The sequence below is a fragment of the Lepidothrix coronata genome, unplaced genomic scaffold (genome assembly GCF_001604755.1).
Source record: "Lepidothrix coronata isolate B3197 unplaced genomic scaffold, Lepidothrix_coronata-1.0 Scaffold63, whole genome shotgun sequence".
NCBI lineage: Eukaryota > Metazoa > Chordata > Aves > Passeriformes > Pipridae > Lepidothrix > Lepidothrix coronata.
In genome coordinates, this window is record NW_016690243.1 from 344,882 (window position 1) to 362,964 (window position 18,083).

The following is an 18,083-nucleotide window of genomic DNA, read 5'->3' on the forward strand; positions in this document are numbered from 1 at the left end:
CTGACAGGGCATTGGATACACTCTTCCAGGAAACAGGAGAGACAGGATACCTCCACTTATGCCTAAGGAATATGAGAATACAAGAACTGCCTAAACTGGGACCCAACAAGGCAGCCTTCTGAATGTCAAATAGAAAAGTTTATGCCTAGATTTGCTGAATTTTCTGCCCAGTTGAAAAACACAGAAAACCAATACCTGCTTCTTATTCTATGCTGAGGTTCAGATGTCTGATTAAGATCTTTAACTTCTGTATTAGGTATTTTTATCACACTAAAAATAAAAAAATCTATGTTCTACAAAAAAAAAAGAAATCTATAAATATGTAATAAAAAAAGCCTAAAATTTCACACCAAAAAAGACTAAGAATTCTTTTTCTGAAGAGTGATTCAAAAACACCAGATAAAACAGAGTTAATGAGAATTCACCCTGATTTGACCCTGCAGATAGGCCTCTCATGCTGGTATATGAGCAATTGATCTCAGTAGGTAAGGTGGGTAATAATTATTTGACTTGTATCTTAATTATGTTTACTACTCATAATGAATGAGACATACATTTGCATAAGATGCATAATCTTCTGCTGTTCTTGCCACTAATATCCAGAAAAACAGAAGATCTCTGGAAGCCATGCTATAGAAAACATGTACTAATTTTGAATTCCCTTTTCTGAAGGAAAAACATCTCTTAAGCACCATAAATCATTATAGAATTTTATTAAGTTCCTTGTTCTGCAATGAGAATAACTAACTAAATGTCACTGCTTCAAAAAAAAAAAAAACAGCAGGTAGCATGAGACTCCTGTGGTTATGCTGCCTGGGGAACCACCTAACAATATCAAGATTTATAATGACATTTCATGGTGTTTAGTCAAAGCAACATATATTCAGAAAGTCTGCATAAATGCTGTGTACTTTTGTTGATCAACTGAGAAGATAACATGATATGAAGAATTAGCTTACGTACTTGGGAAGATTTTAGTCCATGTACCCTACCTGTATTTTGTTTATTGCTCCAATAGAGTCATACCAGGTCTGTACAGAGCCTGGAAACTGCCTGGTCACTGTCATTCGAAGAACAATGCAGAAGGAAATGGTGGTAAATATTTTTCGGAGAATAATTCCTTTCATCACAGCATATGGAAGCACAGCTAAAAACACCACAAAAAAGCCTGAAAAGAAGAAGGCTGAGCTGTTGAAATATCTCATATAAGCAGCTTTTCGGGTAAGCTTCAGTTCAGTTCTGTTAAAAAAGCAAATACAAGTAATTAGCATAGGATTTCACAGTTTACTTCTTAGAAATATTTTGGATGGAACTGCTGGTATAACAATTAACTCAGAGGCTCACTCAACCTTCTTATTTTCTAGCACTGCAGTTAGAAAGTAAGACTCCAAACTATTTTGGGGTCTAAAAAATCATCAGAGCCAAATTCTGGCATTAATGTTCAGACATGTCAGATGAAATAACAATAATCTATGTCATGATTTAGATACTGCATAAACCACAAGCCTCTACAATTCCTGACACAACCAACCTTAAGCATCTAATGCTGTGGTATGAGATACACTCCCAGAAGCATCATGCCATACTTATCTGGTCATTTAAATTTAGAATTACAGTATCACTTAACCTCAGTTTGAAGAGGTGCAAGGCAAGAGTCTGCTTTCCACTTTCCTTTCTCCACAGAAGCTCAGTCCATGGAGTAGCTTACTGACTCCTGTGCAGGAATGCAACTGGTGATTCCAGCTGCATTCTAGCTGCTTCCACAATGTCTGGGCATCTTACAGCAAGCTATTAAATAAAAGGAGCGATAATCCAGAGAATGTAATTAATTTTCCAAGTTGATAGCCCTAATTGACAGTGCTGAATCTTTCTGTTGAATGCTTTCATTTTGACACTGATCACTTCACATCCCCCAGGTGCCCTGCAGCTCAGCTTTGCACGGACAGAGGCACCTCTGCTGTAGTGAAAGAGCAATTGCTCTCCTGCAAGAGCAATTATCTGGGACTAGAGATGGACCTAAACCCCAAGGTGTCCATTCACTGGATGAGTGCTATAACCACTGGGATACAGCACAGAAGTTTGCAGTCACATTGCTGATGGCAATACCTGGTGTTGCAAGGCTGAGCACCACAACCTTTACGTGTCTTGAGCCAGTGTCTGCATCCAAAGTTCATCCACGATTTTGGTGCTGTGTGAAATCCCCTTTCAGCTCCCCACCACACATGCATGATACTTCCATATGCATCCAGCATCTTACCAAATTTTGTCAGCCAATCAGTTCTTAAACAAAATTTGAGCTACCCTTCTTCAGTTTAAAGCCATTCCCCCTTGTACTAGCACTACGTACCCTTGTAAAACATCCCTCTCCTGATTTCTTGTAGGCCCCCTTCAGGTACTGAAAGGCCACAATAAGGTCTCTCCAGAACCTTTTCCTCTCCAGGCTGAATAATCCCAATTCTCTCAGCCTTTCTTCATAGGAGAGGTACTCTGATCTTGTAATATTGCTATCATTCTTGTCTTTTAAAAATCCATGCATAATACAATAAAAAATAATTCCAGCATTACAAAATCCACTATAAATTATTATAGAAAATATAAATCATAAAATAACAGTCCTTTTTCTCAGTTTCTGTGACCATTTTGCAGACTACAATTTATTTAATTAATTTCTACAGGATTTGTTCACATGATGTGGTCTCAAATTTCCTAAAAACAATGCATGTGACTAGTGACACCAGGAGAATCCTAAACTAGTTCCATCCTCAAGCTAGCACTCATAGCCTGGATTCAGATTGAGTTTTCTCTGATTGTTTATAGTAAATCATTACAAATTCTGATGGTAAAGAACACTTCACTTTCCCTGGATTGTCTCTCAGAAAGCAGCTGAACAAGAAGGCGTTTGTGTAACAATATCATTTTATGTCTTTTATTTACATGATAATATGACACTTATATTTCTTTTATTTTCCCAATCACACACCTGGCACAGAATTTTAGTCCTCTGTAAAGGATTAAACAAACACACAGGACACACGGGACAGCCTTAATTCAGCGTCACCCATCAGTCAATATGTCACTCCTCCTCCCTTCCCCCCGGGGACACCCTGTTGGTAACAAAGACTTCCTTCTCACAGGTCTTAGATAACTAGGCTGGTACTTTACCTCTTTTCTGCTGCAGGTCTGGTAGTTTCCGTTCAATCTTTACATTAATTGAGGAGATAAGCATTATACAAGGCCATTTACAATAAATGTTTATGCAAATGTACGGGATGAATACATGAAGCTACTCTACTTTAATCCTTTCAAAGATTGCATGCAAATTTTATAACCAGCTTTATTGCATTTCTCAGGAAATGGCTATATAGGATTCATATTGTTTCCTTCACCACAAAATAGGAATGTCTGTAAAGCCTTAAGTAACCATCACAAAAGGGCTTTTTATTGTAAGATGACGATAGCGTCGGCCAGAAACAAACACAGATCCCACAATTGTTTTACCTGCACAAACTAACCACTGAAATATCACTATAACAAATGAGGAAGTAAATTAAAAAAAGAAAAATCTCACCTTCATAGTAAGCATGACAAATTGGGAAAAACCCCCAAACTGCAGTGTGGGAATGCATGGTTAGTTTATGGAGAATTAATAGTTGTTGCTTTACTTCTTCACTAACAAGATCACAGATGATGTTCATAGCCACCTAAGTTTTTTTCTGAGTACAAAAAAAAAATTTGACTAACAAATGAGAACACTTACTCACGAATGCTTTCAATCATTTTTTCCATTGCATCTTCCCAACAATAGGCTTTAACTGACTGTATATTTTCAATTATTTCTGAGGTGATGACAAGTCTCTCATTGATCTTTCCTGCTCTCTTATTCCTAGAAAGTAAAAAGGCAGAAGGTCAATCTTCCTCTTTTTCATACTGTATAGTTAGCTTGTATCTCATTATATCTTATGAAAACACCTTCCATATATGCCTCTGCTTAAAATGTTTACTTTAACAGAATTATTAAGAATAATGTAAAAAGAACTATTAGAAATCCAGAAATTGCTTTACAAAGGCAAAAATACATACTCTAAAAAGAATAAATCAAGTCACTAACAAGGAGTTTTAATTGTAAAAATTCTAAATTTAATTCCAACACTATTTACTGCTTTTCATTTTGTTAAGTCTAGACACCTGCTGCTAAATAGGTGAAGGTTTGTCTGTAACTTTCCCAACACAGAAAACACTCTCTTACTTAAGGTCATAACCAGAGACCTTTAATCAAGTGGTATAACTTCTTAAAATCAATTTATTCCAGGAAAATATATTGAAATACTTTAAAACAGTCTTGTCACCTGTATTTCATCATCATTTGTCCCAGCCAGGCTTGGAATAAGGCCAGGACAACTAGAAAAGCCAGTCCAGAAAACGCAGAAGCTTCTAACATATCCCAGAGCAGTCCCATCAGCAGTGCCACTTGTAATGGTGCAATCCATACAAAATGAGCCAGAGCAAGACCCTATGGAAGGCCACGGCAGAAAATAATAATAATACGAGTTACAGACATGTTCTGAAAACCATATGAAAAAGAAGAAGCTATTAAAGTGACACTTTGAAAAATGTAGTGAAGAATGGTACAAATATTTCCAGTAGTAAAACAAGTTTATAAAGGATTTGTGATCCTGAGCACATAGCATTCTGGGTGTTAATTATTATGACAATCCAGCAATAAATATACATTCTGCACCTAAACTTTGATTTTTCTAAGGCAAAGTTCAGTGTGAAATAGTCTCTTTGTTACATATAGGCACAAGGAAAAATCAGAGCTTTGTAAAAGTAAACAGAATTTGTTATCAATGCTGGCTTTTTCAACCACTGTAAGATGAGAAAAACACACATAAGAATCTTCTGAGAGTGCATTAATCTGATATAGAAGGCAAATATTACTTTGGTGAAGAGATGACTGTTGTGTGAACACAACTAATTCAATACAGTTTGCTGCCTACTTCAGTCACATTCCTGTACATTCAGATTTTGGACTGAGTCCTGTGGTTAGACTCCACAGGGGTCTGTGTTAGTGCTGCTGCAATGATAGACCATTTGTCTCAACTCATTCAGTGCTAGCTGACATTGCTCTACATAGGAATACAGTGCTCAAAGTAAATACACCCTGAAGTCCCAGCCTTGACTCTACAGTCTCTCTGATCTTGCGTCTTTAATGGGAAGCAAACTTTATAGTTCCAATGGGTCAATTAAACACACATTATTAATAGAATTTCATAGAGCTTCCAGTTCTGAAAGGCATTAGCAGGAATTTATCTCTATGTCTTTAACAAAAGAGAAGTTTTACAGGAGATTCTGTAAGTATTGCCTAAGACAGATATGCTGGGAATGACTCCTAACTCCTAACACAGTCTTACATCAACAAGCACTTTTAGGACAGTGAGTAACAGTAGCATCATGAAGTTGAACCTCATCACTTGTTCAATGGTAGGAATAAACTGGATCACTTTAGTAAAAACATACAAGAAATAGGATGGAAGGGTTGAACCAGCAAGTTCTGACTTCTATGAAACCAATGTAAAACATGGAGGTTTCCTGGCAGGTTCTCACCTGACTGCAAAACCACCATGTTTTTATGATATAAGTGGGTTTTAGATTTCCTCTGCTAATCAGCATAGGAGATAAAGGATGTCTTAAGTATCAGAACGAGCATTTCCATGACCACGTGCCAATGCATTTCCTTAAGACAGAGAGCACTCTGTTGCAGTTCATCATTTATGCTCCTTCTTTCCTTAATATTTATCATGAATAGCTTGAAGTATTGCATTTGTATTTGATGGTTCACCAGGTGAATTAACTAATGACGCACCTCATCAAATTTGTTCAGGTTGTTGGAAAGAAGACTGACCAATTGTCCAGTACTTATTTTATCTAGAACTCTGCTTGACAGTTTTAAGATCTGTAAAAGAAAACAAAATAATAGAAAAGTGGTCATCTAACTCATCCCTATAAAACAGAATAAATACAGATAAAAATGATAAACAATGGCACAGTAGTATAAATAATAACCCACTTATCTGTTTATGCTATGAAGAAAGTCTCATTAAACTTGTTATTTATGTCACTTGAATTCAATATAGCCATTAAATTGCTTTACAAATATTGATTTATTGACTTAGTCCTTGCTTTCTGTTGAATATTTTATATATATAGATATATATGCAAATACAAGTTTTAATTAAGCATGCATGCTGTGTGCTGTTGTGCATCCTCAAAAATCTCCTGCTGTGCCCCTCCTGACAAATATTTTGGAAGATGCTTTCACAGTGAGCTTTATACTAGAACAACTAACATGTTTGTTTAAATTAGCTGCTTTTGGCATTGGTAAAACCAAATACCTTTTTAAATCTTTTTATGTGTGACTGAGTAATGCATCAGTATCTCTTGATTCTTCATGCTATAGAGATCTCACACAGTATCATTCAAACTCAATCCCTTCAATGCTATATTTATTGCTAAAAATATTCACCTCTAATTCTCTTCTGAAGATATTCTTTGGCCACCAGCTTGTTATTCTTCCTTTGCAATATACATATATAACAGGAGCACAGTGGTAGAACAATTAAGGCATCTCACCACATATCCAGCAAGTCTGAACTCACACAGAGGCTGAGTTCAGCCAAACCAGCTGTAGACAAGTATTTAGTTCTTTGGATTGGGAAATGGAGAGCTGTCAGAAACTGATGTTAGCCACATTATTCTTCTATGTGCTTTGTTTACCTTAACAAAGCTATCAATCTTTCAACAAACTAGTCTAGAAGTTCCGCAGGCTATAAACAGAGGTTTGGCTTAGAGTGTAAATGAAACAATTACCTTTTTATAAATCAAGCTAAACATAGCTATCCTCATTTGCATTCCAATATGATGAAGACCAAATATAGCAGGGTGTATGAGTAGTGTTCTCACAAGGAAGAGAAGGCACAAGCCAATACCCAGGTAGTAGGCTATGGATCTTTCATCAGAATTATCTGGATCATAGGAAGCTATTATTCTTCCCAGCAGAAGGGGTTGCACAGATTTGGTGACTTCCTGCAGATAGAAAGGAGAAAAATAATTTTGGTCAACAGTTTGTTCATTTTTTCAAAATGGCTAACATTTTAATTTCAAGTCCTACCAAATGAGATTTACAGCTTAATATCTTAAATAAAGAAGTCAGGCCTGTTTGCTGTTCAAAACAAAGAAAATTGCAGTAATTACACATGAGAACACACAACTCACTGCTGTCTAAATCCATGATGCTCCTGCAACTCCACCAAAACAAATCTAGATTGCAAATTTTATTTGATCATTTCTACAAAAGCGACAACTGAGATTAGCTTCCACATTTACTTTACAGAGTTATAATGGATTAGCCATATCATATGACTGAATCCAGTTTATCAGGCTGGATCTCTGTTTTGGCCCCTAGGGAATGGTTCTCACTGCACTTTACTGGACTTAGAGGACACAGGAAGACTCAGAACTCCTGAAATGAACACCACCAGAACAACACAATGAGGATACAGCTAAAACCAAAAGTAAATGGAAATAGCTACAGAATAAAAATATAAATAATTGGATTATCCTCCTCAACAACTCTAGACACTGCATCCAGGTTTGTAACAAAAGCAGGATGAGAGGGAGTAAAAAGTAGTGGAGGCAAGTTTAACAAAAATCACACAAAGAAACCCGTCCCTCCTGCACTGGAAGCCCCAGCACTTCCCACATCATGATGAGAAGCATGGTAGAGATGCAGGGTAGGAGAGGAAAAAGAGGCAGTATGAACGACCAAACTGCAAGGCATCCAAATTATTTGCTATAACCCTGACTACTTTAGCCTGCTATTACATTGGTCCTCAGTCTCCTTTTCTGTTGTAATTAAACCCCACTAGTGTTACCTCACCTTTGCCTTCCATTTCCCTCTCTGCCCCATCATTCTCATACTTTCACTCCTATAACCTCATCCTTTTCCATCTTTGCCTCTAGCCCCCTCTTTCCTTCCCCAGTCCTTTCCCAAGAACTGCACTGTTTGTGCTGTGGTCTAACACTTTGCTTCATCTTCTGCATGAGCTTCAGAAGGATATGAAGCATGTATGTGCTCTTTTGCTTCACTGTTACGTTCAGTGTAAAAATACTTAGTGTTATGAACTTTTATGCTTGTCTCCTTATCCTTCTTTCTGTTGTGTTGTAGCAGAAACCATCTGATACTTCCAAAGTAACAAGACACCACTGAATTCTTTTTTATACAGTTGTGTTAAATTCTGCCAAAAAGTTACTAGTACTGCCTTCCAGCTGAAAACTACACAGACCACTGTCCAGAGACTCAGAGAGAAGTGAACTGGTGAAGTTCAGCTGTAATTAATGTTCTGCTGTGATAAATAGATTGGGAAAATTCCCTTTAATTTCTTTTCCTTCTCATTTGGGTTCCTTTTGTTCTCTTATACGAAAGCAATCCCAAACACTTCTACAACCTGTAGCGTAAACCCTTTTGAATGGTACTGTTGGTGGAGCTGATATTCATCATTCACTTTTTCCACAGAAGAGGTGAAATTTTACATCTTAAACAGCATACCTGTGCTATGAGCTACATTTCCCAAACTAAATACCACTCTGTCCCAATACAAATGCAGTAAATCTGGAGCCAGCTTTGACAAAGACTTCAGTGTTATTAGTAGGCAAAGGGAGGAGTGTTTATTAAAACACACATGACCCAAGCAGCTGTGCTTAGACCATATGCATCCCAAAGCATCAAACCAAGACTCCCCAAAACTCACAGAATACAAAACATTCACCTCTCAAGGACAATGCAGTACAGAGATTCCAAGATAAGCTTTTCTATATAGGCTTAAAATAGCAAGATTTTTTTTTTGTATTTACTTTTATTCCAGTAAAAATGCCATGTTCTGCTGCTGTGTTTGTTGTGACTATAAAGGTATTGCATACATTCCTAGCTTGCTGGAAAAAAAGGTGATTTACAGACTAAGTGTAAAATAGTGGCTGGCAACAAGCCAACTCATATGCGATCTCATGGGGCATAAAAATCCACTGGTTTACAACGGACATTTATCAACTTACTTACCAAAGATATTATCTAGTCTACATATAAATCAAAGCAGAACTACCTGGTTTTCATTTTTACTCTTGTAAACTTGAAATAATCTACTGATGTAAATACAGATAAACCAATAAGAGCAACCTCCCTAAAAAAACAAATGGGATTTGTGCACCTAACAGAAAATTCACTTTTTAAGAGTTGTTTTTTGCCATCTCCTGTCCTTACTCTTCCCTCTGCATTCATCATAGGTCACTGAGAAACTCAGAAATGTCCCCCTCACAGAAATCTTAATTAAAAGAGCGAAGATCTGAAGAGAAATGAGAGTATGACACAGGATACCATGCTAATCTGACCTGGTATGATTACTCTTACACAATAAGGACTTTTTTGTTACGTGTATCCCCCATATGTTCAAACACTCTGCATTTGAAGACAATAATGCACATCTCTGCTTTGGCATTTGCCCAAGAAGTGCTTCTGGATTTTCATATCCCTCCCTGACTCCTCACTCACACCCGTGACCCATATGCAGGAACTTCAGGAAATCCTCATTAGGGTCCTTTGGGATATGATACTAATACCACTTCTAAGTTAATGTTAGCAGCTGCTGTGCTTGAGTGGAAATAAACATTTTATGGGGATGAATATAAGACGAAAGTAGAAGTAGAATCAAACTAATCCTCACAGCAAAGTACCTATTTGATTAGTAGGTATCAAGCTAAAAAGAAAGATTTTTGTTTCACCAGCATGACACCTTTTCTTTTAATTGCAAGACTCATCTTCTGATGGGGTGAAGCATGGAAGCTGTTTCAAACAACAGGGGAGCAGATATATTAAGTGCAGTAACTCAATGTGCCTAACATAACACTATTTATGAGGAAGAGTCGTAGTACTCTAGGGGGCCAGAGCACAAGTGTCCACCCTGCGATAACATCATCACCTATGGTGTGTTAGGGAAAAGGGAGAGACAGAAAAAAAGCTAGACCTAATGAGAGCAAAGCTGTCGTGCCAGTTGCAATGACAACTACACAAACAGCAGGGATGTCAGCGGAGTTTAAACTACACTCCAAGAAAGGTGTCGTGAAGACGGCTCAGAGATTAGACAAGAGAGGATCTGAAAGGAAAACGAAGTTCAAAGAACATACAACTTGGTTACACCTATGCCAATACGGCACAACATCCTGTCCCCATTCAAATTGATGGCAAAGCTCCCATTAATTTCCGCAAGCAGGGTCTAAAAAGAACACCAGCAGCTTTAGGAGCAAGTTTTTTTTCTCTTATAATTCCTCTTTCAAGAAAATTAGGCAGCTTTCAATAAAACGAAGACTAATGATAATAGAATCAAGAATTTAAACTGAATTAATCCTTCCATATTCATTGTGAAAGGTGTAGATTTTTTTACTAGGTGTTTAATTGCACATATCTATAATTTCTTAAAGAAATAAAAAAAAAACAAATCCACAACCAAACAAAAAATATGACTCAAATATCCTGCAGTCTTATTCTGTCTCCACCTGCTCTAAAACCGCACTCCATTAAAATTGTCCATATGGAGAAATCAACCCTGCACAATGACATGTATGCATACTCACACACATGGTCTATACTTTGGGAAAGAGTGTTATCCTCAAGACTGCCTGCAGAAGCCCTCAGACACTGCTTAACTTCTAACATGAATGCATTACTGCAAAAGCTTTGGCTGGCAAACTCTGCAGAAACAGCTATTATAGTGTATGGTAGGCTATTTGGAGAACAGTTTTGTTGTTGGTTTTTTTTTTTTTAAATACAAATCTATCATGAATAAGGAGTTGCTGGTTTGGTAAGAAAAAAAATTTAAAAACTACAGGCAGTTATGAGATCACAGAAGCACATAAAAGACATTATTGAGCAAAGGTCCATAAATAAAGGGTCTCATGCCAGAGAAGAATTGACAAAAAAAGGTGAAAGAGGATAGAAAGAAGGGTTATTATGCAAGATGCCCTGTCCTAGAGGGTGAACTACTCTATCTGGACAAAGACAACTTAGTGTCCGGTACCTAAAGGGTATCCCCTGATACTATGCTAACCTTTGCATTCAGCAAAGGACGAAGACTCTCCATAGCCCTCCTTTCGATGCCAAAGTATTTATAGAAACTTTTTTTGTTGTCTTTAACTGCAGTGGTCAAATTCAGTTCCAGTTTGGCTTTGGCCCTTCTATTTTTCTCCCTACATAACCTCACAACATCCTTTTAATCTCCACAAGCTACCTGCCCCTCCTTACAGAGGTGATATGTTCTCTTTTTTACTATTAAATCAAAGAAACTTGACAAGAATATGGATATTTAATGTGCATATTGGTTAATTGCAATGTTCAGATTTACAGTCTGGCTATACAACACACCTAGTGAGACACCATTGGTAATAAATTATTTTCACAGCCCCTAACCCCAGTGATAGGATTGTCAAACCAACAGGTGGCATTTGGTAAGTCAGGTTAATCCTACCTAATGTGTTCAAAAGGTGATAAACATAATCAGTTCAGACTTTTACATCAAGTTCGTAATCACACACTTTGGAGCACTGACAGTACCAAGATTCTATGATATGATTTCACATAGTTGTTTACACAGAATTGTTACCACTGATGAAGACAACGTGTTTATTGCATACGTAAACCTCAATAAAGCATTTAACTATGAATGTGTGTGCTAGGCACTTTGAAAAAATTGACTGAATCATGTAAAATTGCATGGTCATTTGTTTCAATGTAAGGTAGAAAATTCTTTAGAATCTTCTTAAAAACCATAACATGAGAAAACAAGTACTTTAGTTCAGCAGTGATACAAAAATTCACGTGCTCTACCTGTACTTGGAGAAGCATATGCCAGCATTAGAAACATTCTAAAATTAATAATATGAATGTTTAAAAGATATTATCAGAAAATATTTTTTTAATGAAAGCCCGTGAGTATATCTCTATATTTATAACCTTTGTAATCAATCCACAGAGTAAAGATCTGTAGCTATTGAAAGGACTCTGTATTAACTTAGCAGTCTCTAAGACTTGAGTCTACTTATGGAACATTAAAAGTTCACTGAAAAGGAGAACAAACCTTACCCCTAAATACAACATTATTCCATAGAACATAAATTTCCAGAAAAAGCATCGTCGAAGAGCATTAATAAGTTTGGGTTTCTTCTTTGAAGTTGCCAGCTCTCTGTCCCACTCTCTGAAAAGGAACCAAAAAAACAAGTTGTGAGAGCAAATACATGGGTGTATGAGTCTGACATACTTCAATTTACCCAACTATATCCAAGGAGATTTAGTTAAGGTGGCTAATGAAAGAAAGCTTTGCAGAGACCACAAAGACCTGGCCTTCATTGATTAATAAAAGTTCAAACCTAGTTCAGCCATGTATTTGGCAGTTTTAAATACTTGGTCATCCATCAACCTGCAGGGAATTAATTCATTAAAAGGTTACATTGTATGTTTTAAAGAAACCTCCTGTACTTAAAACCAAAGCACAATAATAGGCAAATAAATGTTTTGGAACACTTCCAGTCTGCAAAAAAGAAAGCACCAACAAAGCATCAAAAATGTGACTTTTCTACTGCACAGCACTATTTTTAACTCGTGTTGCTGGGACAATAACTTTCTATTGAATAATAAATTGCTGATCAGAAGTACTGATGCTCAGAGAGCAGAGTCAAAATTAAGCTCACATTAAAGTACTCCTGAGAATTTCCTTAGCTAACTCTTTTCTCCATTTTGCAACAGAATATTAAATAACCAAAATATTCCATTTATAAACTATCAAAATGCTTTAAGCATACCAATGTCCTCAACATATTCCACCAGTTTTGAATACTTATGCTAAACTGCAACTAAGTTTAATTGGACTGGCACTATGCAGACATGAGCTGCCCCAGAACACCAGGGAAACCTACACCAGAAGCTGGGGGAGAGGGAATGCATTTAGGCACTTGTATTGTAAGAGTTAGTCACAAGTGCAGCACAGTTTCTGAATTAAAACCCACTGAAATAGGGTAAAGAAGAGTGGAAGCCTAAATGAGGAAAGTCAGGGTATGATTTCTGCAGAAACACTTAGTCTTTCAACAGTGGTATCAAAGAAAAATAATAATGTTATTTAGTTGAAGAAAAAATAAACCAAGGTTTTACAAGGTTATTTTGTGAAGAAAGAACAGCAGAAAGGGGAACTAACATTGAAACTGTGAGTCTAGCCTCTTCTCATCAATGGACAGCTGTCACAGGTAGCTGTATATAGTAATCTAGAGCATCTAGGTGGTACATCTCCACCCAAGGTCCCAGTCGTCTCCAAAGTACAACTGTGTGCAACCAACTTGCACCCAATGCTACTTAAACATGTCATCCAACAGCTTTTTTATGAAAATTGCAGTGTGATTCCTGAAACAAACTTATTTCATGAATCTTTCTTACCTTTCTAGTTTTTCAGAAAGATTATCAGCAGAGTCTGCAGAAGGGATTTGATAAATATCTGACAGCTCCAAACGTCTTCTGTAACCCTTTTTCAAAATTGGTTTTGTCCATCTAAGCAGAAATAAAAATAAAAATTTAAAAAAAAAAATCACCAGTTTCTGAGGTTTATCCTGGAGCTGCTTTGTCTCACACTTAATATTCTGTTCACAGTATTCAAGTATGTCTATGTGCACATGCACACACATACACACACATACATGACATAATACAGTGCAGTTCTGTATTATATTTACAAAACTATGTTACAAATATAAAATTAAAAGAAGAATAATGAAACTTGCATTTTATAAGTTTTGGGGTGGAATCACAGCCCAAACTTCCTACTGATTCAGTAGCAGACAAATGAACAAGGGATTGAGATCTTTGTACTGTATTTCCAAATATGCTATGTGCTATGTCCATATAAATGAATAATAAATCAGAACTATTACTAAACTGAATGTGTAGGTTTCATTCCTATCTACTCCGCTCTCATGAGACCCCACCTGGAGTACTTTGGATAGCCCTGGAGTCCTTAGCACAGGAAGGACATGAACCTGCTGGAGCAAATCCAGAGGAGGCCACAAAGATGATCAGAGGAATGGAGCACCTCTCCAATAAAGAAAGCCTGATAGAATTGGGGTTATTCAACCTGGAGAAGGCTGTGGGAAGATTTTATAGCAGCCTTCTTGTACCTAAAGGAGGCCTACAAAAGAGCTGGAGAGGGACTTTTTACAACAGCATGTAGTGATAGGACAAGGTGGAATGGCTTTAAACAGACAGTAGGTTTAGATTAGACATTAGGAAGAAACTGTTTGCTGTGAGAGTGGCCAGACACTGGAACAGGCTACCCAGAGAAGCTGTGAATGTCCCATTCCTGAAAGTGTTCAAGGTCAAGTTGGATGGGACTTTGAGCAATCTGGTCTAGTGGAAGGTGTTCCTATCCGTGGCAGGGGGGTTGGAACTAAATAATCTTTAAGGCCCTTTCCAACCCAAACCATTCTATGATTCTAGAGGGGTTCCTTTGACACCCTACATTGCAGTATGCACTTAACAACAAAGAAGGTCTTTCCCAGGCTTCGTCATAAGATTTTTATTGTCCATCATATGCACACATTTCACATTTGTTTTTTCAAATGTCATGTTAAGAAATTTAATACCGATTTAAAGACCATGCTGAATTAAAAATTTAATACCAATTTAAAGAGCATGCTAAATTAAAACAAAGCAGAAAAAGCCACTCTGTAGAAAAAAACTTTAGAAGCCTTGAATAATTTTATAAAACAATTCAGCTTTGGAAAGGCCTATTAATCCCCAAGTGCCAACTTGTACAAAATTGTGTAGCAGATTCTGTTTCGAAATCTTTTTGAAAGGACTAAAACAAAACATAAACGAGGATCTGCAAGAACTAATGGTCTATTTTGAAACTATTCAAGTTTCTGCTTTACTGCCATTGATAAAAAATATTTCCTTAAAAAAGTGAAATGCCTGCAGGAAAAGTAGTTTGTGGTTGATTGTTGTCATGCTTCCATATGTACATAGTTTATAAAAAAACCCATGTGATTTATGATTATGATAAAAGTTCTGCAAAACCTCAATCATTTCAAAATTTGCTTTGTCTTTATAAAAACCAGTTAAAAATGGCAAAAGAAATGCAATAATGTTTCCCACAGTCACTTAGAAAATACAAACAGCTTATTGGATATGAGTACCTGTATGCCTGTAAGAACACGTGTCAGACACACATTCTCAATTGCAGCCTCTGAATTTGCAAAGAAGTGGATACAAAGGTAAAAGAAAATCATTAAACACTACACAAGTGCAAAAAGACCTTAGCACAACAGTTGAAGACTGTGTGCAACTGTGTGCATGCACTTGTACACTCTAACATTTACTTTAATGAAATTATTAATTGCATAAGCACTAGTCTATAATCCCCATAATTCAGTAAGGCACAAAGATATTTCCCAAGTGCACAGTTACATCACACCCACTGCAAAGAGAAGGTGTTCTAATAAACTAGAAGATTTTCCTTCATTTCTGCAGTAACACTATGGTTTCAGATGATAATAATAATGGCCCCACGGCTTTTAGCTCAACCTTTGACACCCCTGTAGCTGAGAAATAAAACACAATTCAGGGTACATTTCAAGAACACACCTAGGAGAGTCCACTTCAGAGAATCACTGGTAAAACATCTATAAATTTTACTTCTACTGGAAACAGAAGCCAATGTTTTCAGGGATGTAATAAGATGGATTAGAAGAAAACCTTTGAATTTAAAGTAACTGTTGCGTGAAAGTCTCGTGGCCACTGCAAATGATAAATCAGGTATTGATTTGTATTTTGTCAGGTCCTGATGAGAAAGAATCAGCTGCTATTGGCTTTGTGTACATCTTGTAGAGAATTGGCCAACCCTTGTCCTTCAGAACAGAAACTCTTGTAGACTGCCTTCACCAAAAGTTCTGTATATGCAGATTCTCTGGCAATAATAGAATGAATACAAGTTATGGGATACAAAACGACTACTGGAGCTAATGCAAGTAAGTAACAGTGCTTCCTAAGCAACTTTAATTCTCAGTACCATAGCCAGGTAATAACCTTGCTGAGCTTGTTAATAATGCTTTGAGACTGCAATAAGCAATTCCCAACTTGATAAAAGATAAATGCTTTACAATTTCAGACTTTGTATGTTTTGGGAAAACATTTTCAATTGCACTGTTTCCCTCCACACATTTGATTTTATTTATAGTTTTGATTAGCACCTACCCTGGCATTTTGCCACTGCCTGAAGTAACAAAATGTGACTGCATTTAGAGCAGAGTGGCTGTATTAGCATTCAGGGAAGGCAGCATGCTTAGCAGATCTACTGTAGCCTAGAAATGTCTCGTTTTACTCTGTCCTTAACTAGGTGCACTTATCATTGCCACTGAAATTATGTGGTCCCAAAACCACCTTCCTCTCCCAAGTCTTCGGTACAGACCAAAGAGTGCAGTCCTCATCCTCATCTCACTTCTCACCAGGGTAGCTGCACCTATGGTGACTAAACGCCTCCAGCCAGCTAAAGGAGCAGTGTTGACACCTTCCCTGCTAGTCTCTAGGCAGGTTCTTACTGCAGGCTGCTGGCAGCTTGCACAGAGAGGTTCATCTCCCAGCTGCCCTGGCTTTGCTCAGAAGTCCCACCCTAACTAGATCTGGCCAATTTGTGCACTGTGCCAAGTGGCTTCAGGTTGGAGTGGTAATCGTGGGAGGAGTTGGTCTGACACGTGATGTTTGTCTCAAAGTAGATTTTCAACAGCTACTTGCATTGCGCTGTCAAGAACCATGGGAGACAGTATGTATTTTATTAAAAGGAATATACTAGACCTAAAATACTTAAATATTTCATAAAACCAATCTTTTTTCCAGGTTCCAGTAGCATTCAGATTGCCATTATGATCCAGTTTTGTTGCAAAGTTTTGAAATGCAAAATGACTACAGATCTATTTTAACTGACAATATAATCTCTAGTTATGCATGTTTTTTTAATACCAGGTGACACAGCTCAGTCAGAGTTTGTCAACAAATATGCCTTTTCTATTTTTGGGCTGAATGGAAACAATTTGTCAGCGTAATGCTGAGTTTTCTCTTGTGGTTGCTGAGAATGAGAATTTTCTTGTGAAAAGAAGTGAGCAAGAGGAAAGGGAAACAGATTGGCTTTACAGCATTATGTTAGCAAATACCACTGGATTACTGGCTGGCATTTAATGAACTCTTTTACAGAAAAACCTGTAGTGCTGTCAGTTTTGCCACTAACTAGGAATGTTATTATGGGTACACACACATGAAACCCAGCAGGGGACAAGTTTCAAGGATGTACAGTAGAAAAGGAGAAGGAAAACAAGTTCCACCTCTATTATTTACTGCCTGTAGCAAAAAATACCTTACAAGTTTGATATATAAATATCAAATACCTAACATATTGTTTAGTAGATTTCTATTGACCATTTCTTTGTCATTCACCTTAGCAATACGTAACAGATTTCTTACTACAGCTATTGCTTTCTCGAGCATGTTCAGACTCATCCCATTCAAGCAATTTGTATCTATAGGACAGATGTCTTTGGCTTTCCAGAGAGTATTAACACAGACAACTTGTCAATAGGATTTGACTCTCCCTTAAGGCTGCTTTGCATTTCCCTGAGGAGAGAATGAGGCTCTGTGTTGCTAAGCAAACTACCCAGATCTTCCTCCCAGCCCCAGGAATACCCTAGCTCCATCAGGCTCTTCAAATCAAGAAGCACAGGGCATTGAGACAGTGACAGAACAGTGGGGCTAAGCTATCTAAGACCTGCAAAACAGAGCAGCTCTCCTCTAAGGGTCACTGATCAGATTGGTACCATTTCAACGAGTGTCCTGTGCACAACACAGCAACATCTACTGAGCAGCACAAAGGCAGACATGGTTTCACTCCCATTTACCTGTGCACAATATAATTAGGCATAGTGCCTGCAGCTCCTAAGGAACTGGACCTAAATCT

At 37.3% G+C, this 18,083-nt stretch overlaps 1 protein-coding gene across 1 annotated transcript in view; it reads right to left on the reverse strand.

Annotated features, from left to right (window-relative positions):
* CFTR (cystic fibrosis transmembrane conductance regulator) overlaps positions 1–17,617 on the reverse strand; it is a 75,740-nt gene extending 58,123 nt beyond the window's left edge. The window contains exons 1-8 of the mRNA XM_017817796.1: positions 17,518–17,617; positions 13,526–13,748; positions 12,185–12,296; positions 6,868–7,083; positions 5,864–5,953; positions 4,347–4,510; positions 3,758–3,883; positions 993–1,239 (exon numbers count right to left, since the gene is read on the reverse strand). Coding sequence (XP_017673285.1) covers positions 993–1,239; positions 3,758–3,883; positions 4,347–4,510; positions 5,864–5,953; positions 6,868–7,083; positions 12,185–12,296; positions 13,526–13,748; positions 17,518–17,617 — 1,278 coding nt within the window. The remainder of the gene's footprint in view (positions 1–992; positions 1,240–3,757; positions 3,884–4,346; positions 4,511–5,863; positions 5,954–6,867; positions 7,084–12,184; positions 12,297–13,525; positions 13,749–17,517) is intronic.
* Between the last annotated feature and the right edge of the window lie 466 nt (positions 17,618–18,083).